The sequence below is a fragment of the Branchiostoma belcheri genome, unplaced genomic scaffold, assembly GCF_001625305.1.
Source record: "Branchiostoma belcheri isolate BF01 breed outbred unplaced genomic scaffold, Haploidv18h27 scaffold40, whole genome shotgun sequence".
NCBI lineage: Eukaryota > Metazoa > Chordata > Leptocardii > Amphioxiformes > Branchiostomatidae > Branchiostoma > Branchiostoma belcheri.
Genome location: NW_017804021.1, coordinates 1,535,725 through 1,561,356, shown reverse-complemented (window position 1 = coordinate 1,561,356; position 25,632 = coordinate 1,535,725). Strand labels below are relative to the sequence as shown.

Below are 25,632 nucleotides of genomic sequence, written 5' to 3'. Positions count from 1 at the left end.
AACATTTTTTTCATTGCCACCTGAAATTGTATTGGGTGCCTTTAAAGGCGGGATATCAGAGATTTTCTGTAATGTTCTCTAGGATGTAGAAGTGATTCCTGTAATGAATGAGCTGTCTTTGCCTGGCGTTCCCTGGATGATGTTTTAAGAGGACGGCTTACGTCAAGCTCCCGAGCCTCCTTCCACGAAACATTTGTCCAAATCCCTGTGAGGTTGTTAATATCAGGTAGGCGGTTTCACGCCAACTTTCCTTCGTCCCCTGCTGAGTTTGTGGTATACTTCAGGCTCAGACTAATCAAGCATTTCACGTTCAGACTTTAAATTTGATGAAGTTGATAAACTGGCAAACATCAGCATCTACATGTAGGTGTATATCTATAAGGAGTAAGGCCAAAAGGACAAACATAACATCAAACAGCAACATTAATCAATTTTGCTTAGAGCTATCAATAAAAAAAGTAAGATGACAAGATGATAAGTACATGTTTGTATGTATGATAAGGCCACACCAATTTAATTTGTTGGTTCTCGGATTCGCCTCTTCATTTTTTTCTGATTTGCAAAAAAAAAAAAATGATTCTGGTTCTGAATCAACTGAAAAATGCTCATGTTTTGCCCCCAACAGTTGAGGATAGTCCTTTTCTTCCTAGTTGTTACAGTTTTCCCATCTATCATTGCAGTGGTTTGATTAAAAGTTCAAAATTCAATGTTTAAATTTTAACCCAGCCTTTTGTGTTGACTTCATGGCTCATTTCGTAGCATTTAAGCCTATAATAGGATGCCTAGACCTGTTTTTATTACCTCCGGGGAAGGAGATATCCTTCCGCGAGGAGGTTTTACTATTGTTCGAAACATTTCTGTCAGCAGCTGTTTCTCGCGATCGGCTGGACGGATTGGTCTGTTGTTCGGTATGCGTATTGCTGTTGGGCTGCAGATGATGCAGAACGTTTTTGTTTAATTATATATGTGTTTATGGGCGTGGAAATAAAAGGTTTTTAAGTGCTCCGGACACCCCCGCCATGCTGAAAATGTAATTTACCATGTTGTTAAGGAATGGGGAGGTTGCAGTTTTGGGTCTTACCATTTAAAAGGGGTCAAACAGAGGGGTGTCTGCTTCCGATATGTATTTTGAAATATTATCGCAGTTGTATCTCGCGTTGGGGTAGACTGGACTCGGTGTATGTTCTTCTAATGGGCTGTAGATGGTGCAGGTTTTTTTTGTTTTTATTGTATATGTGTTTTGGGGCGTAAAAATCTGAAAATCGTCGCGCGCGGCGCTGGGCTGGCTGCCAGCGCAACTTCCGGGTGGGCCAATGGGTCAGGGGTCAACGCCCTCTTGCGCAATCTTGGATGTTTTCGGCGTATAGTACGACTTCTTAACTTACAAATACCGTGGTATACTGTCTCAGACGTTCTCGACATGCATTTTTACCGTGGGTACATGGTATGGGCTGCAGATGAAAATGTTGACCAGTCCAGGAACGCTAAATCTAACACATAAAATTCAACACAATCAACTATACAGAACAAACAACATGGAAAAATATACAATAAAAAGCCCGGAGGTATAAAATCTCAGATTTTACTTGTTTTTATTTTTTTTCGCCCTGTCGCTTCATATTTTTTCTGAAAAAATCCGAGAACCAACAAATTAAATTGGTGTGGCCTAAATGGAAATAGTAGAACTATTTCATTGATTAATTGCACCAGTTGTATAAAAAGTAAAGTATGGTTTGGAAGTTATTTTCATAATAGCAAATATCAATAACTTGCAAATTCACATTTGAAAAAGATTCATTGTTAATCATATGTGGGAGGAAACAGGAAAGAATATTTCACAGTCTTAGTGAGTATTATATCTCCCATGATTTGTCACAAACATGCAGTGTTATGAAGATTACATTCACGATTGCCTACCTGCACTTCTCTTGCAATCCACTAGAGGGCACTGTTGCAAATTGATTGGACCAGAAGCTTATGACAGACCAACAGGATTTGCTCCCTCCAGTAACAGCCATAAATCATGGGATATTGCATTATAACATCGCTGATATGCCTTATCCCCGGCTTCCACGTATTCAATAATCTTAGACAGGCCGGTGTTCACTTTCTTGAGAAAATGAAGACGTGCCGCTAAGAAGACGTACATGTAAAAGCATACTTGACTGGAGGCACTTGAGATGCTGAAGCCCCCATTGTTTATACAGGAGCCAGACAGAGACTAGGAGTGTAGTACAAGCCAGTTGCTGCCGAGATGGCTGCCGTGATAATTGTCCATTAGGCGGTTGAAAGAACAGTCAGCCTGCTCCCAGCTAGAGGGAATTTATCCCCCATTTTCACTGTAATTGCCCAACCAGCTTCATGCATGTTTTACCTACTTATGTGCAGGGCTGGAAATACCACCTACAGGTTAGTGCAGGTATAATTGGAGCTGTGCAGGTATTTCTGATGTCTACCTGCATCTAACCTGCACTGGTCCATGTACTGGGTATATGCAGGTTAGTGCAGGTAGAATTGGGGCTGTGCAGGTATTTCTGATGTCTACCTGCTCCTAACCTGTACTGGCCCATGTACTGGGTTTATATATACATGTAGGTGTACGGTATATGGATTTTTATTTGCTACATTGACTGTTACCACCTATGATGGATAAAAAAAAGAAATAGTACCAATGGTTTCTTAACAGTTTTAGTATGAACCAACACATTGAATAAGTGTGGCCTAACGATGGGTCACAAGATACTGAACCAACCATTCTGCATCTCTAAATCCTTGTCTGACTGGGGTCTTCCCTACTAATTCTCCTAAGAATAACTTCCTGCCCCAATTATATGGATGATATCAACCTACTGACAACTAGTAACCCATTGTGGGGACAGTTCATTTGTTATCGCAGGTGATGGTACAATTAGGTTACTGTACATAACTTTGTATTCGCGGTAGCAAAATGGACATGTTTGCGGATCTATATGTTCACAGTGGTGGCAGGTGCAAAAGAAAGAAAGTAGGTGACAAATGGTAACTTCATGGCAAATGGATACTACCTGGCCAACTTTATACTGTCTTGGCAGCCATCAAAAGACCTTCCTTGAGATTACAATTTCTGAGCTGTAAACAATTTGGTTACAGTGTCAGTAAATGACAAAATTTACATTCAATTAAACGTCAGGACGGGAAAGGACCTACCCTGCCCCTTTCTTGGAGATGATATCTGGATTGTCCCTGGGCTCCCAGCATGCCATGGGAGAGAAGGGACCACCCAGGAAAAAGTGGTTGTTAATCTTCCAGCCTTCATTTAGGCTAACAGGCTGGGAGGAGCTAACTTGTCTCTGAGGGGTAGTAGCACTGGTGTAACCTGTCTATTGTGGGTCACTCAATGGACTAGTCAAGTGTCTTGTCTCTTGGCTTGTCTTTCATGTCTCTTGCCTTGTCTTTGGGACAGTTGAGTGGATGTACAAATGTAGGGAAATGTACAGCGACCTTCTCTTGTGTGCTGTTCCTCCAAGTAGAGGGCCTTGGTAAGATTATTTGCTTGTCTTCTACATTAGCCTCTACTCTTCAGGCTAAGGACATCAAGGACATCACATTTCTTTGCCAGCACTGATCCATTTTGTAGGGTGGCTGTTCTACCATTTTCTTAAAATTGGTTATTGTTTCATCTGGCTTTTGTTTGTGATGGAATTTCTATTGACAAATAATATACAAGTCATTTTGAAAGAGAAAAGTCAATGTATAAATACACGTTTTTATCTTGGTTTTCCTGTCAAAGGGTGCCAGACAAATTTAGAATTAGCTATAGCCTTAGTATATTAGTACTAGACATTATTTGAAGAAAAAGTAAAACAGAATCAGATTGAGTTTAACTGTCACAAGTGTGAATTAGTTTGTTTTTTATCAGGTATTGGACATTTTAATATTTGTATAGCAGCTTTTGATGTCATAAATTATTAATGATTATTTATAATCTGAATCAGCTGGCAGCATGTTGGCATGTGTAATGTACTCTAACATGGCACAAATGAAGTTATAGGAAAAGCCCTGAACTTGTATAATCTTTACCTCATAAGAGTTTGGTCTCACCTGTCCATATGATAGAAGGGTGTGATGACTGTGAAGAAAAGAGATTGTTTTCATCCAAACTGAGATCCTTACAATAATATTTACTGATGCCAGAACCCTGGCATGAAATTTCACATTAGTTTTGGTTTGAAATTTTATACAGTTGTCAATAATGGCAACCAAGACAAAATAGAATCTGTTTTTAATCAAGTCTGATTCCTTTCATTTTGATTGTTTTTAATATCGATTCATTTTCGTTTTCCTTGCTTTAGAAGTGTTCATTTGTTGTTTTGATTCAAAGGTTCCTTCTTTGATCGTTGTCATCACAGTAAATATCACATCATATTCTTTTATAAAGGTTCTATTTTAGCACACTTTTGCCTTTGATGTTATGGCATAAAGCCTGCCCTTTTGAATGTTAGGCCAGGTTTTATGCATGGGGATCAGAGGGAGACAGTTAGCTTGTTGTGCCTGTCTTTAGAAGCCATGTAACTGCAAAGCTCCCCCTTTGACATGATGATTGATGGCGAATTGTACCTTTGTCAGTCATGTCCCCCTAGGTAAGCCTCTTTTGTCAGTCATGCCCCCATAGGTGAGTGATTGTTTATAGGTGCCCCTGTTCCCAGTGATAGCCCAGGGACAATGTATAACTCACAAGGCACTTGACATCCATAATGACTCGGGTACACATTCTGACATATCCAAGCAGGCATTCGCTGTTGTACCTAGTTAGCTATTACATTATTCATTCCGACTCTTCAACCTGAAGTGTTTATCCATGCATATTTTATGCTCTACATGAATGTAGTTTTTTTTTCTTACAGGCGATGGGTAAGACTGTGACATATTGTTAGGAATTTGCAATACATGCCATATGCTATGTTCTTTGATATTTTAAAGAAATAATGTATTTGCTGAAGTAATCTTAATCATTTCAGAAGTGTTCAGCAACACATATTTTATCATTCATGTTCATTGTCAAAGTACTTAATTTTTTTTCTAAATACATTGTTGTGTTAACAGCCAAAAATTGTTCTAGATTAAGAAATGTGAACTAGTGATTTTATATTATAATATATTATGATATTATAATCTCTGTTTCATATTTGTTTTGAGTTTACTTGTATACATTTTGGCAAACCGATGTTACTTTCTCGTTCCAGGTTTGAGAAATACGGCCTGGTCATGAGCGACAGTGAAGACGACGATGATCAGGTGACTTGCGTCCTCCAATCGCTGTCCCCTACTCACCAGACACACATGTCGTGTCTCCCTCATCACAGCCAAGTGCCTTCCCCTTACTACCCCAGTAACCCGAAACCTCCGCTCTTTGTTATGCTTGGCTGAGCCTCTGCCATTAACTCCACTTCTATAATTAACAAATCAGAGGGGCTGTATTTGCATGGGCCGGTAACCTGAGCCCTCAATAAACCTTTGTTATGCAAGGGGCAGCCGACTTGGCTCTTGTGGGTCTTGCTTGCTTCAGGGCCACCAGATGTAACGTTACACAGTTTGTGGGGGCTAAACAGGGGGCAGGTTTTCTCAGTTTGGTGGAAAGTACTAGCAGGTCAGGTCTCGATTCCCGGCGGGACTAGAGACCCAGGCTGTCTCACCCTGCCACAATCGGTGTCACTCAGCCGAACGTAAATCTCCCCCCTCCTTGGTACTTACACCTCCGCTCTGCCCTGCCTTGCAGGCTCGCCAGACCAAGACGGCCGGAAGAAATGCGCAGAAAATGAGGTAAGGGTTGACAACTTTCTTCTTCTTTTCTCTTATTTTTGTCCTGGGGTTCTTGTTTGACCCTGGTTGACAGTAAAAGCTTGTTGGAGTTGATTAATGTTTAGGTCCCTTGGTAGCAGGGGTATGAAAATCATCCCAGTGTTGTTGCCTGCCTGGCTGACCAAATATTTGTACTGATTCTCCTACAGTTCCTGCAGGATTGATTGTCTAAACAAGTTGCATGTGTGTTTGTTTCGGCCTGATTAACAGGTCTCCACTGGCGCACATTGTGTACGGGTAATTGTTTCTCAATCACAGTTCCATTCCCCTGCTCCAAGGGTCTTGGCATTGTCACTAAGTTCATGTAATGGGCAAGATGGTGGTTGAAATAACAATGTTACAAATGCCCCCATGGCTTTGAATGGAGAATAATGGTGATAAAATCAGGGGAGCTGATAGGGCCACACTAATCTAATTTGACGGTTCTCGGATTGCAAATAATGCATACTGAATAGGAAACCCAAATTATATGTATCAGGAGGGGGAAGAGTCTATATTTACAATTACAGTAGAAAGTCACTCAAGTTTTCCTTTTATCCTTTTGTTTTCATGTGTGCCTCTTGCTAGAAGTTTTACTTCGAAATTTCTGAGAACCATAGAAATGTATTTGTGTGGCCTGTAGCCAGTGGGTTGTCCCGGTGAATATTTACATGTAACAAGCATGGCTGACTGTGCCCTCTGGCCAGTGGAAGTCTCAGTCTGCCCCTCCGCTCCAGATGTTTCAGTTTGACCCTGTCATTGTGAATCGTTTGGGGCGCATTCACCAAGGTAATTTTCCGACCTCCTTTTCATACACAAAGCGCAAATTAGCAAGGTGTGTTCCAGAGTTAGCTTGTTTGTGTCCTGAAAAGTTCATTCACTTCGCTGCTTTCAGTGGAGTGATCTTTTATCCTGACCTCATTTCGGTCTCCCTGGCACAAATTAGCGATGTGTATTTCACTTGAGAGCTTGTTGTAAACAAAGCAAGCCTTGTTGGGAAGAACAACAGTTCTACATGTACACCCTAGATGAAACAGAAAGATCCCTGTGTATGTTTGATAATATTATAATCTGCAGGATTTCTTTTCAATGTTGAAAACTGTTATGCATTCTCTCAAACGTGTGTATGTATCCTTGGTTTGTTATATAAAATGTGACATGCCCAAAATTGAAGACAGGTATTTCGGCAATTCCTTGTGTTGGTGCATGTAGATATATATACGTAGCTGTTAGTGTTACCTTGTACATGTCCTTGTTTTGATGCAATGTTGATATGTTAACATTTGTACAACCCCCACTCATATTATCAGAAATGGTGAAAGGGCTATTACTGTATGTAGTGTCTATGCACATGCTTACAGTGACACTCTGCAAGACTACATGGAAAAGTTGTTATTGTTGACACAGCAGCACAACCACTGCTGCCTTTGTGCTTCTAACATTCCATGTCCTGTCAAATCCCCTGTGCTAGAATTTCCCTCCTGATAGATTATATCTTTCAGGTTATTTTGTGATGCTGCTTTTGTAACATAATTTCATGTACTATAAGATCCTATCTTTTGTTAGATTTGGGTTTGAAGTAAAGTTGTCCACAAGTAGGCACTCTCTAAATTCTGGCTCCGTGTTTGTTTACGTTTGTGTCTGCGTGGGGAGGGGGGCTTGTGGTTGGGGAAGTGATAGTGCGTAGGGTTTTGTGGCCACACAAAAGGCCCCCAACAGGTAGGAGGTTTTTGTGTCCTTCTGTTACAGACTCTTGTTGTGGTCTGTGAAGTGTGAAAACCAAGAAGTGGCTCTCAAGTAGTCCAAGAAGTCAGTACCTGAGTCACTTATTAGTGATGTCGTCTCAGAATTGAGGATGTGTATTCTAAGTAATTACTAGTATCTCTAAAAGCAGAGGTTTAGACTTCAGCCAAGGACACAGTCTGTATAATGTACCTGCTTAGGCTTTATTTTTGATGCCAGCCAATATAACCCTAGAACTTCGTAGAAGTGTTGTCTTGCTAGTTTGATTCGGTGTTGGAGACAAAAGATCTGTTGGGGATGATTTAAAGTGTTCCTCCAAGTCAGAAAATGTTGTTGCACGACTACCCCATTGTTCTGGAATTTAAAAAATGCCTGATATTTGATGATTTGTCTAGTGCCCAATAGTTGATGGACGGAAAAATGGCAGGTAGCATCCATCTATTGAATCAACAGTCAAAGAAACAAATGAAACTAGAAAGGCCAATATTTGCTTTGGAGCAAATACAGCGATGGGTTCACCACATTTTACCACATGGCATGGAAAGAATGAGAAACACAAGGGAAAACAATGATTTAGTTTTAATTACATTGATATAACTATAATATGAAGTAACATACAACTAAAACAACAGTTGGATAGCTATTCCCTACTTTATTGGTTAGGATTTTTAATTGCATAATGCAAACTGTTTATTTTCAAAATAAAATAAAAAACGTTCATGCCCCGCATTCCAATGCTGGAGCAGAAAAGCTTGAAATACCTACCAAAACACTTGAATAAAGACATACTGTCAGTATGGAAATGCTCTGTGCAGGTGTTAATCAAGTTAAATCCCAACAGCCAATCAGCAAGAAATGCTCTGTGCAGGTGGAAATGCTCTGTGCGGGTGTTAATCAAGTTAAATCCCAACAGCCAATCAGCAAGAAGTATAGAGGAAAGCTGCATGCCTATTGGTTGATGCCCTGCATTCCATTGTGATGACTCATGGTAAACACGGCACACTAACACAGTAATACATTTGCTATAACACAGCCAAAAAACTCAAATAAAACCATTCTAAAAGCCTGTATCACAAAAATTTAAAAACGCCTAGGGGTATTTGCCCACTGTACCTCCATACCAAATTTCAGGACCTTAGGCCCTAAAATGAAGAAGCTGAATCCATTTAAAGATATGGCAGGAGGAGGAGAAGGAGGAGGAGAAGGAGGAGGAGAAGAAACATCAGAAAAAGCAATATGGGTTCACCACCACTTCGTGGTGTGGTGAACCCATAAAAAGAAAATCAAAATTCTGAGATTATGGGACCAATGATGATGATCTTCTGCTTTGGCATTGTGAAGAACGTTTAAACTTTAATTTTCAACACAAGAAATTGGAATTATACCCAAATTTACCAACTTCATTCCTTGACAAAGACTGGAGTGGTACAGTCAAAAATGTCTTACCGTACGGTATTTCTTGTGTCGGAAATTTCAGCTTCAAAATGACTTCTACTTAGTTGTTACTTGATTAGAAGCACGGATGGAAACATTTAGGAAGCTGGTGTTTGTGTGTCCAGTGATGTGTATTGGAGTGAATCATGCTGATGTCACTGGCCTGAGGCTACCTGTCTTGTCATGCTGCTGACCTGTCAGGCCTACTGCTGATGGTCACAGGTCGATGACCTGACACGTTTCCCTCTAGGCTTTCTGTCCTGATGGGGTTTTTAGCTTGATAAGATATAACTGAGGTATGTTTAGGCTCAGATTTTCAGTTTACTTCATTTTTACTTCGTGATTTCTGAAAACCAAGGAATATTTTTTACCTGGATGTCTAACCTTCGTCAATGTGGTGTTTGAGAAAAAGAAGCCCTACAGGTGTGTTTGTGACACCTGTCAGATATCTGACAACTTGATGAAAGACATAAGGAACACAAGGAAATTGTAACTAAAGCAAGATTTTGAAAACTGTCAGACCATCCACTACTTGAAGTCTGTGACTGTGGATGCTACTTGAAATGTCTGGCAGTTTTCAAAATCCTGTTGTAATGATAATGAATTTCCTTGTGTATCTCATTACCTGAATGTCTAACCTTCATCAACATGGACAAAAACTTTTAGAAACCTTATCCAGTTGTGTCATATATTTTGTAGCCTCCTGTGCAGGCCCCGCGGCGGTGGGGAAGAGTTTTTAACGCATTATTTTAATATAGCCGGCCATCCTACATAGCCGCCGAGAGAAGGTTCCTTTCCGCCCACGGGGCCTGCTTCCATTCGGCAAGAAAAAAGGGAAAGGGGATTAGAAAAGTCTTTCAAAAGGCTCATTAACATGCCCGCGACGAGCAATTCACATGCCCGCGACGAGTAATTCACACCCGTCCGCAAATTATCCGCGGCCGCGAGAGCGCGTATGGCAGGCCAGTCAAACAACAAAAAATCCAAAACTTATAATAAACAGCGTGTATACTTAGTCAACTTGTTGAACTTTATCAGAAATATCGAGTAGTACACGTGCACTTCGGATCTTCAGCGCACGAAAGTAGATCGTAAGAGGGGGAGGGGGGCATATGAGATCGCAAAAATTGCCGGTAGTATCGCAAATGTGACCCTCTCTCAATTGGGAAGATCCCCGGATGTCTTTGGCCGCTAGCTCGCCTCTTTCCCTCGCGTTCATAGCGATCGACAAGCCACACACAACACGGTAAGATTTTGTTTACTTTTTTGAAACACACAGTGAACCCGTTGACCGTTAGAAAGTTGTACAGCCATGCCCACGGGGGCGTGACAAACCTGCGCCTCGGCCATTGTCGGCTGGCGGAGCGCGCTCCGGGGTGCGGAAACTTCGCAAGTCCATACCAATTTGTCTAAAGTGATTTTTAATTTCCCTTTTTTCTTGCCGAATGGAAGCAGGCCCCGTGGGCGGAAAGGAACCTTCTCTCGGCGGCTATGTAGGATGGCCGGCTATATTAAAATAATGCGTTAAAAACTCTTCCCCACCGCCGCGGGGCCTGCACAGGAGGCTATATATTTTGTACTTTCAACAGTAGTCTATCAGAACTTGCCTAGCACCTGCAGTGCCTATGTATCAGTGTCAAGGCTAGTGCCAGTTCACACCTGAACAGACAACACTGGGAGGTGTGAAGTTGTGAAGGTGCCAGATCTGACAACAGGATTAACACCCTGCCATGCTGTAAAGGAGATTATAGGTCAAGGTAGATTCCTCTTATATACTGTTAGTGTTACAAACTAATCTCCGTCCAAGCAGATCTCTTGGTGGCTGCAAGACAGTATCAAATTGGCAAGATTGTAGCGTTTAGTCAGGTATATCTAGTCTTACGGAGCATTGGTATTTTTTTTTTAATGTTTTAATGTCTTGTTTTGTACCAGTATCTTATAAATACTTCCTCCCCCCCTCACACACACATTCTTTCCAATGTATGTTTTCCCACCTCAAACTGACAGAAAAATCAACAGCCAAACGACAGGAATTTGACAGGGCATAGAAAAGCACTCTTCCAGAAAGTAACACTAAATTGCACCCCAAAGTCCCTTGTAAATGAGAATGTATCAACAGTAGATGTAAAACATATTTAACCTCTATGTTCTGGTTCAGCCACACCAAGTTATTTTGTTGTTTGTCAAATTTTTAAAAAAATTATACTTGACTGTAAGGTTGACATGTAAAGAGAGCCTCCTTGCCTTTTTCCATGAAGCGTTGCTTTAATTCAACTTCTTTGCGAAGCCTAATTGGTCACTTTAATTCCCTATAGCATGTTATTTGTTATCCAGAATTCATCATCAAGCTTTATTAAAAATTCTTCGTATTGTGTAGTCGCCAGATTAGTTTTGCCTAGACACCCGATACAAAACAACAATCCAATGACGCATTTCCCGAAGCCGTACACTTAATTTACGATCCTCCAAAATTTACCGTAAAGCATTTCCAGGGTCCCCCCATGCAGACCCTCTGCAAACAGAATCTGAGGGAAAGCCTGTAGCCTGGACCTTTATGTAAGAAAGTTCTGGAATTCCTCAGTGTATAAGATTTGCAGTTAATCTTCCTTAGCAGGACTAGTGAGTTCCCCAGATATTCCCCTTTGTGGCAGTGGCAGAGACGTTGGATTGTGTTACAAGTGACACCTGTGCGAAGGTGTAGACATGTTTTGACATGTACACGAGTTGTGAATGTAACCTATGATCAACGTGTCACCTACCGATTATAAGCTAAAGGCACAACACAGCATGCACTGTGCAAGCTTCTGCATGTTGTGTGAATTATTCCTTATGAAAATGTCAACAAGGTTGGCAGCTCTTTTTGAAGATAACATATTAACTCTAGAAATAATCATAAAATCGTCGCTCGGTGTATGATAATATCCGTATGCCGTCATTTAGTTAGTCAACCCATCAATTTGCAGTGTTTAGACCACATTTTTATTGACCAGCCGACATTTTGACTGCCTAACCTGGTTGTATATGGCCACTTTTTCTCAGAGGAAAGTCTATTAAAGTGCCATTAAAGTCATAAAGGGACAGGCAGTAGTACCTGTTGGGTAGTGGACAGGCAGGCACCACCATAACACAAGCACAAGTGTCAGATGATTTATGCATTTTCCCTGAGGCCTAACCAGTTTACATATGTAATCAAATTGTTTTTGGATTTGCTAGATTCATTTTTCTCTGACATGGAAAAAAATTCTAGCCTGGGTAACATTCTGGTTCCAAATATTTTTTTCGCCCTGTGGCTTCGTTTTGCCCCTCCCCCCCAGAAACAACAAATAAGTTTGGTGTGGCCTGACCATGAAATACAGTAGCAGTTTATGGGTCAACAGCTTCCAGTAAAATCCATCTTTATTGATGACTTCTACCAATACAGATTAACTGCAAGCCCAACGATTTCCTGTTTTGTGTAAAACGTTGTCGTAATAGGTATGGATAACACATTACTCTGTCCGGATTTTACTTCCAAGACTTGATGTTCTTGCCTTTCCTGGTCAGTTTTTGTGAACTGTTGTTGTCTTCTTGTTTTCCTTCTGCGAGGTTCAGATTTCTTGATGTTGGGACTCCCACTGGGTGCCAAATGATTAATACCTTTTCCTTGACCCTGAAATAATTCTTCACCTTGCTGTAACAGTTTATAGGTCAGCTGCTTCCTGTTTTTGTGTGAAACTGTTTTCCAAGCTGTCAAAGTAGGGATAGGGCCATGCTAGGTTATTTCCTTGCTTCCCGGGACATTTTAGTAGGTCAACACGAAAACATAGGACTGGTTGCGTTGGGCTACGTGCTTCTGAGTCTGATTACGACCATAGAAAACTTGTGACAGTACAAAAAGTGCGTACGCACACCAGCGTAGAAATACTGCGTATGTCAAATTATTCCTGCTTGTAAATTGGCCTTTTTCGTTTGCCAACCCTTGAGGTAACATATGATGATGTTTGCGATGTTAATTTTTGACAAATGTACGTCAATGCAGGCCAATTTATACGCAGGAAAAAATTTGATGTACGCAGGTTTGTACGGACACTCAAGTATGCAGTTTTCGTGCTGTCAGGTTTTGCCCACGTGTAAACGGTATTCCAAGAGACTTTACCCTCAGACTCTGTTTCCAAGTCCATGATCCAAGAAATTAAATTGGTGTAGCCTTCCTTCTTGTCAACTTTCTTCTCCTCCTTACCTGTTTCTCTTCAAGTTAACCCGAGTTCCACAGTTCAGATTTCCTGTTGTAGCTTTGTTGGCATCTTGTTGACAACTTGGCCTTGGGCCGTCAATAGTCCTGACACAATCAGGATGTGCTGAGCTTTCTTGAAGGCACTGCCTGATATGAAGGCACCGGAAGGTTAAATGGTTTACTTTTCTATGTTTGGGATACAACTGAGCTTATTTCTTAGAAATTGTATAACAGTAGCCATCAGCAAATTTGTCTTTACCTTGAAGTTGTTGAATGATACATATCAGGGTAGAGACTCAAATCTACCAGGGATGTTCAGTTTACTTAGACAAGTTATATAATGTCTTTGATTCTACCAATAGAGATCCTGATCAGAGTCTCTGTCAACAGGAACTCCAATCGGGATCTCTGCAGGTAGAGTCTCTGCGATTTGAGTCCATTTCTTAGAAGTTATACAGAAGTAACTGTTGAGAAATCGATCTTTGTCTTGATTTTAATGGATGGTATGAAAACACAGGAGTCTTAGCCAAGGTTACTGGATAACTTCTTAGAAATTGTTCAACAGCCATTGGCGATGGCCAGTCAAGATGTATGTATGTATCCAATGCAATTTCAGGGTTGCTAAACAAAAAAATCTTGAGGAAATCTGTCTGATATTGACATTTACTGCCATTTCTTAGCACATTTTCATCATCATAATTGAAGCATTTTAAATAGCCACAAGACAGGTGACATGCACTTCATGAGTCCCTTTATTTTTCTTGTACAACCAATAATTACCGGTAGCTAGAACCGGGCTGCGATACGAAACAATCATCCATTTTTTCGTCAGCGACATCACATTTTTGCCTCACAGATATCATTGTGCTACATTGTACATGTATGGGATAGTGTTGATTCAATGTACTACATTTGAAAAAATAACCAAAACAATTGACTTTGAAAGTCCGGTTTTACTAGCCTTATTAAGTCACTTTGGGTCCCTTTAACCTCTTTTAGAAACATAAGTTACGTATAATTCACTAACTTAGTAAGATATGCTTCAAAGTTGAGCTCTGCCGTATGAAGTAATCATGATCAGTGACCAGATAGAAATCCATTCAAGATGTCTAACATGACTTCATTTGCCTAACTTTCAACCTCCGACTCTCCCTTGTCACGTTGCGTTTGTCTGCCCGTAGTTTAATGGCCGGCGTAGGTCGCCCCTAGTCTGAACTCTCACCGAACTGGCAGTGTGACAAGTTGTAAAATGTGGGGCTATGTTTACTCTGGTGTTGACCCTGCTAAGGGATAAGCAGTTGTTGGTAGTGACATGCCAAATACTTTCCAGGGGGGGTCCACTTTACAACCTAGGGGTGTACGGATCAAAGATATTGAGGAAACTTGAGGTGGCAAGGTGGTCTTGAGTGTTGTTTACTCGGAATCCAGAGGTTTTGGGTTCGAATCCCACGCATGTTCCAGTGTTAGGCAAATGGAAAAGGCACTTGACACCAGACCTTGAGTTTAAAATTTCAACACTGTGTTTTATCTTTATTTCAAAACTGCGTGTTATTTAAAAGCTTTTTTTAATTTTTCTTGTTAGATTTGTGTCAGCTTCTTTACAGCATCAAATTTTCAATTACCATCACCTTTGCACAGAAAAAACAATCCTAAAGTTTGTGTTATGTTTTTGGATGTACCTGAATACTAATGCTGAGAAAAGTACAGCCTAATCAGCTTACTGAGGAGTCCATTCTTGCAGGGGAATGGGAAAGAGATTGACAAGGTTGACCCTGTGACCTTGTGTGTGCCCTGGGCTGGGAGGGCTGTCATACAGATGGGATGGAGGATTGGGAGTTATGTATGACCTTCTAAATACTCAGACTCATGACCTACTCTTAGGACCAAGCTAAGTTCACTATAGTTATGTCATCGAGTCTCAGACATACATATTTAGCCAGCGTCTGTCTTTCTGTCATTTGATTTTGATGGAACTTTGCAGCTTATGACAGGCAAACAATTTGCACAATCCGCCGTCTTTGATGGACAAAAATTGGCAAGTTATGATACGGTAAGAGTCATCAAATTAAGATAATCTTACAGCAAATTTACCCTTCGAAATGCAGGAAATAGCATTTCAGCCTCAATAAACACAATGCCTTGTCACTTGTGCCTTCGGCACTTAACATGATGTTACTTACGCTAAACAAAATAAATATGATGGAAAAAAATTTGGCTAGCTAGAACACTTTGGCCCGACTTTGCCATGCTATTCCTGACCTACTCTGAAGACCAGACTGAGTACTTTTCCAGCCCCTGAATCACATGAGCAGGTCCTAATCCAGCTGATTGCCTCCCCCACCAGTACCAGTTGTCACCTCATTAGAAAGTAATTAGCTTTATTTAGGGGATTCCCTGCCTGGTATGTACATACTACACCTCTGTCTGGTTCTTATGGTGGTGCCCAATAGTTAACCGTGTTTACAGAAACGCATTAGGAAATGAGGGTCTTTTTCTGTCTAAGTGTAGGCCATTTTAATCCACTGTTAATTGTAGAGGATCACAAGCGTTGTCTGGGTAAATTCATTACGAAGCATAATTGGTCACTTTAATTCCAAGCACATTACTTGTTGTACTGGAGTTACTGAAAAATTCTTCGTATCATGTAGTTGAATGCCATATTGCCTGAAAATCATAATGACACTCCTAAATTTACCCTTGAGCTTTGCCAGGATCCCCCATGCAGACCCTTAGAGTCAGAAATTGCTTTGTTAGACACAAACTTCCGTGGAGTCATGGTAAACCTAGCTGCATAAACTTGACAAAAATTATTGACAACCAAAGTACAGGGACTCAGCGAAGTCAAGTGAAATAAGCCTACTTGCAAAGTCATAATCATATGCACATATCAAGACCAAATGATCCAATGAATAAAATAGACCACTTTGACCCAAAACAAGACTGGAAGCAGCCAATTGTTTACCCCCCACATCCATCACTCTATTTGGGAGGTACATGTGTACCAATAAAACATGCATCTGTCTATCCACCTAAAGTAGGTCAGTGTAGGAGATTTGTATGCTTGCAGAAAAGGAGATTGATTTTAATTGGCTATTTTTATATGACAGGAAAAATCAATATGTTGAATACAACATAATTGCTGTATAACTGGGTCCTTGGGTCATTGACCTTTTGATGGATTTAAAGGCAGGAAAGCAAGTCTGTATTAACTTTGAACTACTGTGTCCCTAGCATTTACATATTAAGTGGTTGTTGTTAAATATAAACTTCACTTAACCTCATTCATGAGCTATGAAAAGCAAAAACAGGTAGATCTGCTGTATTTTTTTAATAGATTTGAGGTTGCTGTATTGTATCAAGCACCAGACTTTAGCTTTTATGCAAAATAATCTTTAGTCAGAATAATAAAGTAAGAACCTCAAAGTCAATATTAGCCAGTAAGAGGAAAACTACTAAGAGTTTTTGAAATGAAATCAGCTGCTTGATTTTTAGAAGCAGTCCTTTCCCCAGTCTATCCTGGCATTTCCCAAATTGTTTCCATGCCTGTGGCATCCCACGGGATTTGCTTATCCGACTGAGGCACCAGGCAGACACAAACAGTGAGACTTGGCAGTCAGAGGCCACTGAGAGATCCCCACACAAAACTCTCTCCATGCACGTCTGTGTGTATCCCACCATGTGGAGGTGTGTACTTGTGTTCCTGTCTTTGTTCTGTGCAAAATAGGGGGCCAGCGAGCTGTGGGAATATGTGGGGAGTTAGTGGGTTATTTATGTTGTGTATTTAGCCGAGCCTCTGGGATGTAAAAGGTTGTGGTGACCTCCTTTGTCCCTCTCTATGGTGGGTTGCCTGTCCACAAACGCAAGCCGCTACCAATCAGTCAACTGGTCGGCCCGAGGTGTGAGAAAAAAACGTCGGCGTTCCTGCGGCCGGTACTTATCGCAGGTCGGTCCCACGGTAAGGGATATCCCTCGGTAATGTTTGTGGAGGTTTAGCTGGTTGCTCTGTGGACATATGCAGGCTCTTTGTGTCTGGGAAGTGTCTGTTGACTTCCCCTGCAACTGCCCTGGAATGTACGGTCTTCTGAGGTGAGCCTTTCCCAAAAAATTCGACAACCACTTCTGAGTCCTTTGGAACGAAATTGTTGAGTGATTTCAATAATGCCTCGAGTATATGTATGTCATCAAAACATCCCTGTAGCATGTCAGCAGACATTTTCAATAAATGGTCTTAGGTTCTTATCAATTCTTAGATCTGGCAAGCTTTTTGTCTGCTGCTTGTGTCATATTCTGCACAAAATCCTGACAGAAATCTTCCGTCAAATCGTCAGCTCGTTAGCCCCTTCCATAATCATGCGGGAAAGCGTTGCTCCCTTTTGAGTCTGTATTTTGATATGCAAAACAGACTGCTGTTTACAAATGGGGTGTAGGACATGACAGGAGCCTTTCTCTCCCCCCCACCGCAGTCAGTCTTCCACTAGCAGACATGCCAGGAATTTCCTGGGCCATGTTGTTGTAGGGAGGATGTGTTTTTATTTGTGTTGGTGGGGTGAAGTAAAGGCTGTGGAATTGGCTGTTAATCAAAGGCTGTTAGTCCGGTGAACCGTGAGGCATTATATGTGTGCCCTTGGTCATGTCACACCTACTCTACAAGCAGAGGTTTAGGCTATACCATTTTTGATTGCATCTTATCTATACATATATTTTAATCAGTTCTTAACCTCACTTAAATAAAGTTATTTATATCTTATCAATTATTATTACTTTTGGATACTCTTGTATACGATACAATCCCCATATCATGTCTATTTTACTCTCTTCTAAGTTTATCTCAATTTTGTTTATCTTTTGTTTACCACTGATTAATTGCAAAGGTTTTGTTCTTTGCTTTTATTTGACTTTATTGTATTGTATTGTAGCGGACTCCAGGAAGAATAGTGTTAAGTTAATTGTAACACTAATGGAGATCAAAGTAAAACAAACAAACCTTACTTTTGGGATCCAGCTTTCTTTTTCGTAAAATTTTCAGATTGTAACTACCTGGCAAATGGATACTGTCTTTATAGCCACGAAAAAATCTGCCTGGAGATTATATATCACACAAGCCCTGGAGGCAAGAACCTTGTCCTACTGACATGTGGCATTTAGTCAGGCAAGACTGACTAGCATGAGCTCTTATAATACTCTATGGCCTCAGCTATGGAAGCCCTGGGAGGTTCGGGCTATAATCACAGTGGATCAGGGGCCAACAAAAGTTGAACAGCAAGATCACAAGGTCTCAAGTCAGCCATGAAAGAAGATACAGGGTAGCCGGTAGAGATCTGGTAGCTAGAATCGCTGATAGATCCCGACCAAACTATCTGCTGGTACCATCTGCAATTAATTTTCAGTATCATACATGCACAGAATTAATATTAGTTTTATGGTAGACTATATGATATGAGTACATGTAGCTATCAGTACTTTTAGGATGTGTTGAACGAATGGACATACATTGTATACATGTATATGCAGAGAGAGATGTGAGAGTGATTGTGAGAGTGGGTGGTTAGGTGTGTGAATATGTGTGTGGTTTTCGTACCTGTAGTCCTTAATTCTGGTGTAATTAACTCTGGTTAATAACAGTGTTATGTGTCTGGTATGCTAGAGGTATGATTATCCCCGATGAGGGCCTTTATCCAGGTCAAGAGAACAGCCTTTTAATCACTCGTACAAAACATAGCCAGAGGGGCAGTTACAGGATTATCAATGCATTGCCTGCAATGGTGTGAGATTTACGATGCAGATTGAAATTTTTGTAATCATTGGGAGGTGTACAAGATACAATCGTGCCTTTGATAGTGGTGGTTGTTTTCATGTATGATATGAGTCATGATGCATTTGTGTCAACCAGGGTCAAAACTGCATTACAACACACTCCAGACTTATTGTCGGCATAATTGTTTTATACTTATATAAACTATAGACTTAATTTGGATTAACTGTAGTTCAACTGCATTCATTTTGTTAACAGTGACGTCTTTCTGGCCGCATGGAGCTTGCAAATCTAGATACACAAAAGCCCACAAGCATATGAAAAACTGTGTACGTCAAATGTTTCCTGCGTGAAAATCAGGCTGCTTTGACGTACATAAAGTCTGTATGTTCAGATCATAAGCCAGCCCTCAAGGTAATGTACAACCTGAACGTACGTACATTCTTGACGTACGTAAGAGCAAGCCGATTTACAAGGAGGACAATTACACAGTTTCACAGCATGCACAGTATTCATACATCAGGTTTGCCTGCATGTATATATCGGGTTTAGGTCATCCATGTTGTAATTCTATAATGTAGGATATGGGGATTTTCCTCTTACACAACCTGTACTATCTCACGTGCTGACATTTCGATGTCTACCAGACACCTTCCTCGGAGCTTCTAACTAGAGTTCTGCTTCTCGCCACTATTTGTAGCTGATGTACAATGTAAGTGGCACTTTAACGGCGAGAACACAATCCCAAAGGTGGCCAAATATGTACCCCCATATCCAATGTTCTACGAACCTGATGAACTTATATTATAGTTGAATACAGTCTACAGTGGACAAACCTATAGTGCTCCATCTAATGCTAAGTTTCAATCCTCTCCTGTTCCATTTCTGCACAGGTCTCCGGCCAGACGGACCCCAATGTTGAGTTCGGGCAGCAGCAGTTCCTCCAGCGGCTCCGAGGACTCCTCGGACAGCGACAGCGACGGATCGTCCTCCAGCGACGAGAGCGTTCAGGACGCACCGCCGCCTGCATCGCCTCCCAAGGTTTGTTTACGTGTCAGCCTTAGCAGAAGGAAAACATATTATTAGATGTTACGTCTTCTTATTTTCCAAGCACCTACTACTATTGCAAGTATTACTACTTCTACTACTAGTATCACTACTATCACTACTACCAGTAGTTTCAAACTTACAACTTCAACAGGGATTTCAAACTTATTTGACCATACCACATCCTTACCTCAACTTTTTACAGTAAAACTTTGGCAAAAGGATAATTTAGAAATACTAAAAAGTCTACTCGCTCCTCGAAGTTGTGTGCTGAAGGTTTAGTGTTTTCCCAGCAGACTCTGTTTCATTTTCTGTTTCATCCTGTTCCTTTTGTAAGTCCAAGAAGTAACAAATTAACCCAGTGTGGCCTGAGGTGTTGAGCCATTCTGTCCCCACAGCTGCCCATATCTGTAATGAGGTCACTGACCCCTGGTTTAACCCATTAACTGATAGCCCAGTTAGGAAGGTAACCTGATTCCCATGCAGTGTTAGACCAGGGATGTTATTGCAAGTTTATCTGGCAGAGGGAGGGTTAGGGTGACTGCCAGGGATGCCAGGGCTATGACCCATGACCTCCAGGTGCTGTGACCCATGACCCCAGGTGCTATGACCCATGACCCCCAGGAGTTGGGACCCCTGGCCCCCAGGAGCTGTCAGTAGTGGCTGGAAAATGATGTACAGCAGATTTGATAGTTGACTTTACAAGGATAAGGCCATACTAAGCTAACTTGTTGTTTCTGGGATTTTGACAAAGTGAAAGATGAAAATAAAAACGTAATCTGTACATGTTGAAAGTTCTGGCCAGCCTGAATTTTTTTTTCCGTCATCTCAGTTTTGTTTGACGTTGAGGCACGAAAATCCTAGGGTGGTCCTGGGCCATGGGACATGCTTCCCAACGAATTTTGACCCTTTGAAATGATATCTCCTGCATTTTGAGGGGCAAATTTTGCTGGTAGACTAAGCGTAGTTATCTTTACACCCTGTTTTTTGTCTGTCAAAGATGACAGATTGGTCAAAGTTTTTGTCTAAATGTGGCAATATTCCATCAAATGATAGAAAGATGGATGCTGGCTTAGAACACTGCCTCTGGTTTTTGCTTTGTAATATCTGAGAACTGAGGAATTGAATCGGTTTGGCCTGATACAAGCCAGACCCAATGGTTGACTTTAGGTGAATGGTAAATTTTCTAGAGAGTGGTTTTAGGGACATGACCTGCATTCTTAATTATCTATCACCTCTTATCAGTAACTGTTCCCATTTTTGAACACTTTGGGTGTCGATTTTAGAGTTGTTATTTCTGGAAATCTAGTTTATCCGATTACTTGGAAACCCTGAGTCGGCGCCCTGACAGGTTGGAATGGTGATAATTTGATCCAGGGTAGTCGGAAATCCTTACTTATCAAACCAGGCAGCAGAGAAAATTGTCACAGGAAAGTCATGTGTGATACAGTTGTATCAAATCAGCACGTCAGTAGAACATACATAACTGTTTCTAAAACCTGGATTTTTAATAGTTTTCGTTGGATGTTTGGTTGACGCTGCATCAGAATTTTGCCTGTGGCTGATGATATCATTTTCGACACAATATTTGAAAACTATTTGACGCAGGCATAGTTTGGAAATAGAGGTTTATGTTTGAAAACAGAGGTTTTTTGATCCCCTTGGATCCCTTTTTCGTGCTGCAGGTTTGCTTATTTCAAAGCATTTGTCACTTCTTGGCTTGTTGTTGACAGTTGTTAAACAGCAGACCAGTGAACACCAACAGCTTATCTCAAACAACAACATCAATCAATCAAAAATGGTTTATTTCTTAGTAGACATGGCAGCAGTGAATGTTCTGCCGAAGTACTATGCACAATACAATACAGGTTACAAGGCTAGTACTTCTGCTGACACTGTGACATTGTCTCCCAGGTTGTCCACCTGTCAGGTATTCACTGTAACAACAGGTGTAGTTAACCTGAACACACCTGTGTCAACAGGTAACTCATGCAGGTTATTGTCAGTGTCCTCTTCACAACTGTCATGTGTGTATGGTAACATAGTGGTGTAGTTACTGTGAACAAAATACACAGAAGAGCCAAACAATTGGCGTTCTTACCGTGTTATTTTTAAACGTTTGTTCCATTTTTATCACACATGTTTTGACTATCAGTAAATTTGTTTGTTGTGAATGGAATTCTTACTGTGTTGTTTTTAAACGTCTGCTCCATTTTTATTGTGCTACATGTTTAGACTGTCAGTATATTTGTTTGTTGTTAGGCAGAAGTTTGTTTACAAGGTGAAGGTTATGACAGGAAGGAGTAGTTAGGCAAAAAGTGCCCACTTTGAATTTCTGCACCAGCACTTGATGGCAGCACTATGCCAACTGAGTTAGTTCATAGGTATGAATATAGGTAGAATGTCACAAAAACATACTGTGTCTTTGTGAAACCCGTAATATATAGTGCATTGTATCAAAATGTCTTTTCTAAGGTCGTTTTCGCATATTTAAGGGTATAGTGTATAGTATTGAAATGTTGTGTCGGAAAAGATATCTGCAACAGGCAAAATTCTGATTCAAAATCCCTGTTTCGCACAGGTGCACTGCGTTCTGCCAATGTGCTGGTATCGTAGTTTTGTTTGAATGTCTTTTTTAAGTAATTGATGTATTTCTGTATGGTCACAAGCCTGAGGCTTATAAATAAACAGTCTGATGCAATGTTTTCTCTCACCTTGCAGCAGGAGAGCGATACGACCAACTGGGGGCTGGCTTCCTTCGTCAACCCGGTGAAGAGAGACTCCCCGGGGAACTCCTTCCCTCTGCTGGGAACGTCCACGCCCAGCTCCCAGAACTCCTCCGCGTTGCCCATGGGATTATTTGGCGGCGACGAGGGACCGCTCAGCTCTGCAGGGTTCATCACGTCCTCTGACAGTCACGGCTTCGACGTCAACGACATCTTACAACCGCTGGATCCTTCCAAGGAGTTGGATCCCGATCACAAGGATAACTACAGCGCCACCAAAATTAACGGGTTGCGCATGAAGATAAGCAAGAAGGGGAACCAAGGGGGTCCCGAACCGTTGACAAGTAGTAGCAACAAAGAAGCGTCCAAGAAATCTTCCGTGGGGAAGTCACCCTCAGCTGCAAGTCGCAATTCTTCCAAAACTGCCACAAACAGAACTCCAAGAAAAGGTGTGGACAAAAAGCCGGCGGAGAAGCCCGCCTCTGCATCTAATGCGAAGGCTGAGAGTAGCGAAAAGACGAAGGCAAACAGTAGCAAAGCTGGCCAGACCACCCCTAGTAACAAAACGAACTGGGCCGAGCCCAGCCCTAAGACGGAAAGGACAACCAAGACGGTGCAAGGAAAGAAGTCGAGTGACAAGAAAGGCAAACGGACCCCACAGACCAGTAGTAAGGTCAAGTCAAAGGAGTTTATCGACTCCGACAGTGAATCAGACTTGGAGGTGGACGTGGTTAATATCTCTCCGGAGAAGGGGAGCGCGTCAGTGAAAGCGAGCCCCTCTCCACGGGCCAAACTGAACAACACTAGCAAACCAAAGGCAAGGGACAGTGGGAAAAAGGCTGCCGCCTCGAGTAGCAGCAGCCACGAAAAAGCGCTCTCTGTGGATGTTTTATCCAGCGATAACTCCCTCCTGTCCCCTCTGAACGAACCTCTCTTGTCTCCTATCGAAGGGGACCTTGCTTCCACTGTGCCCAAAATCACCTATGGCAACAACGGCATTCCGAAGTCTTTGATAGTTAGCATTGACCTTTCGTTACTTGATAGAATACCCGCCAGGAAGGATGCGTCCAGGCAAGGCGATAGCAAAAAGTCGGGGTCCTCGTCCGAGAGCAAACCACGCAGTAAAGTACAGAAGAGGAAAAGAGACAACTCCCAATCCCAGGTGAGATGTAGTCTTATATTTATGTACTGTACCAATGGGAACAACAATGATACTGAAAAAGAGTTTGAGGGGGATGCATTTGAAAGTGCGAAAGAGACTTGCAAGCTAAATTACGTTTGGTAAAGTCTCCAATAGGTCGATTCAAAGACAAATTGCTCGGAGGAACTTGATTCTACCTACTTCCTGAAACTGTTAGCACCAAGATATTCTTTCCCCTCCGACGCTTATTTTTATCTTCCAGTTTACTGTAAATTCATTTACGTCAGACTCCATCATCTTTGTAAATTTCTGTAGTGCAGTAGTCAACAGCATCATCCTTACAAGATCCAAGAAGCACCAAATGTGCTTGGTATGGTGGGCAGAACGAGTCCTGTTGTTGAATGGTGTTGTGCTGTTTGAAGCAGCGTCAGATTACCTGGCAGATGTGGCATGAAGGCAGGGGCTTGTGGTGTACACAGGAGTGCTGCATGTTTTGGCATGGTTTCCTTCTGGTTAGGACCGTGGCCTCGTAAATCATGTGGTCTTGTGGCTGCACCTGTGTTGGGGGGAGGGGGGCAGAGGTCTGCAAAGTTGGCAGCGCTTCAACTCAACTGTTAGAGCAGCAGAGTTTGTCGGTATTTTCAAAACTTGTAACACTTAAAGGGTTAGCTGTCAGCTACAGGTTTTTTCGGGCCATTGCTTCACGGAGCATCCAAGGTCAACAGACCCGTAATGAATTGTGCATAGCACTTTGACAGAACGTCTCGTTTAAGATCATATATTTTGTCAGATAAGATATCTTACGTAACGGGCAAAGTTGTGATGCAATGTTGACCATACTTCCAATGAAAACCATTGGGCTTTTGAAAACCGTGAAAAATCATGGGTTTAGGCAGGTGCAGTATGTTCTGCCATCTTGCTGATGATGTTGATGAAGTTAGTGGGAAACATGGCTTCAGTCACAATTACAAGTTCCCCCTGCTCATAGAGCCAGCTGGGTTGGATCAGGCCGCTGTACATGTCTACACTTCGACTGTCAGACCAAGAAAGAGTGATATCCTGGTTCTGATAGGAGATGCTGATAAACCTGTCCCTCCATCCTCCTTTCAAAGTTGCATCTCCAAATTGTGATAATCTGAGTTCTTCTGCATCTCAATTTTCCAAACGCCATTGTCTCCTGTTTGGAAAGAATATTAGTCTCTCAGTGCAGGAACTTTTAGCTAATCTTTACTATATCGAAGCTGTCAGAGTTGGCATTTGTGCCAAAACATCTTTGGTTGGAAAACAGTCAAAAATGTCCCTGTCAAATTGGGGCCACCTGTCAACTTTGTCAGACCTAAACACCCAGGTGCCTGGAGGTTTGTCCTTTATATTAGGACGCACCAAGTTATTTAGTTGGTTCTCAGTAGCTTCTATCAGGCTGCAGAAGCAGTTTGCAACTCCTAAACTGTACTCACTTATTTGGCCAGGCACTTCTGAAGCGTAGAGGCTTGGTTTGCAGACATTTTCGGCCTGACTGGTGGAGCCTGCTATGGAGGCTAGGCACTTCTGTCCTTCCGTTTTATTACCCAGAATGTTATATACCACCTGCACCAGCCAGATAATGACTCTGACCAGGCCTTGGCACCGTACAGGGGTGTCACTGCCACCCTGGGTGGGATTGGGGGCCGTCCAACAAGTTGAAATTTAAAGTGTTTATTTACATCGTAAATTCTCCAGGACACCTTTTAGCTCCAGTGTTGAACTCTGTGCCAATTTC

General features: G+C 41.6%; 1 protein-coding gene across 1 annotated transcript in view; it reads left to right on the top strand.

Annotated features, from left to right (window-relative positions):
• LOC109477501 (AF4/FMR2 family member 4-like) overlaps positions 1–25,632 on the top strand; it is a 97,834-nt gene that overhangs the window by 60,210 nt on the left and 11,992 nt on the right. The window contains exons 8-11 of the mRNA XM_019778784.1: positions 5,223–5,274; positions 5,756–5,799; positions 19,853–20,000; positions 22,728–23,894. Coding sequence (XP_019634343.1) covers positions 5,223–5,274; positions 5,756–5,799; positions 19,853–20,000; positions 22,728–23,894 — 1,411 coding nt within the window. The remainder of the gene's footprint in view (positions 1–5,222; positions 5,275–5,755; positions 5,800–19,852; positions 20,001–22,727; positions 23,895–25,632) is intronic.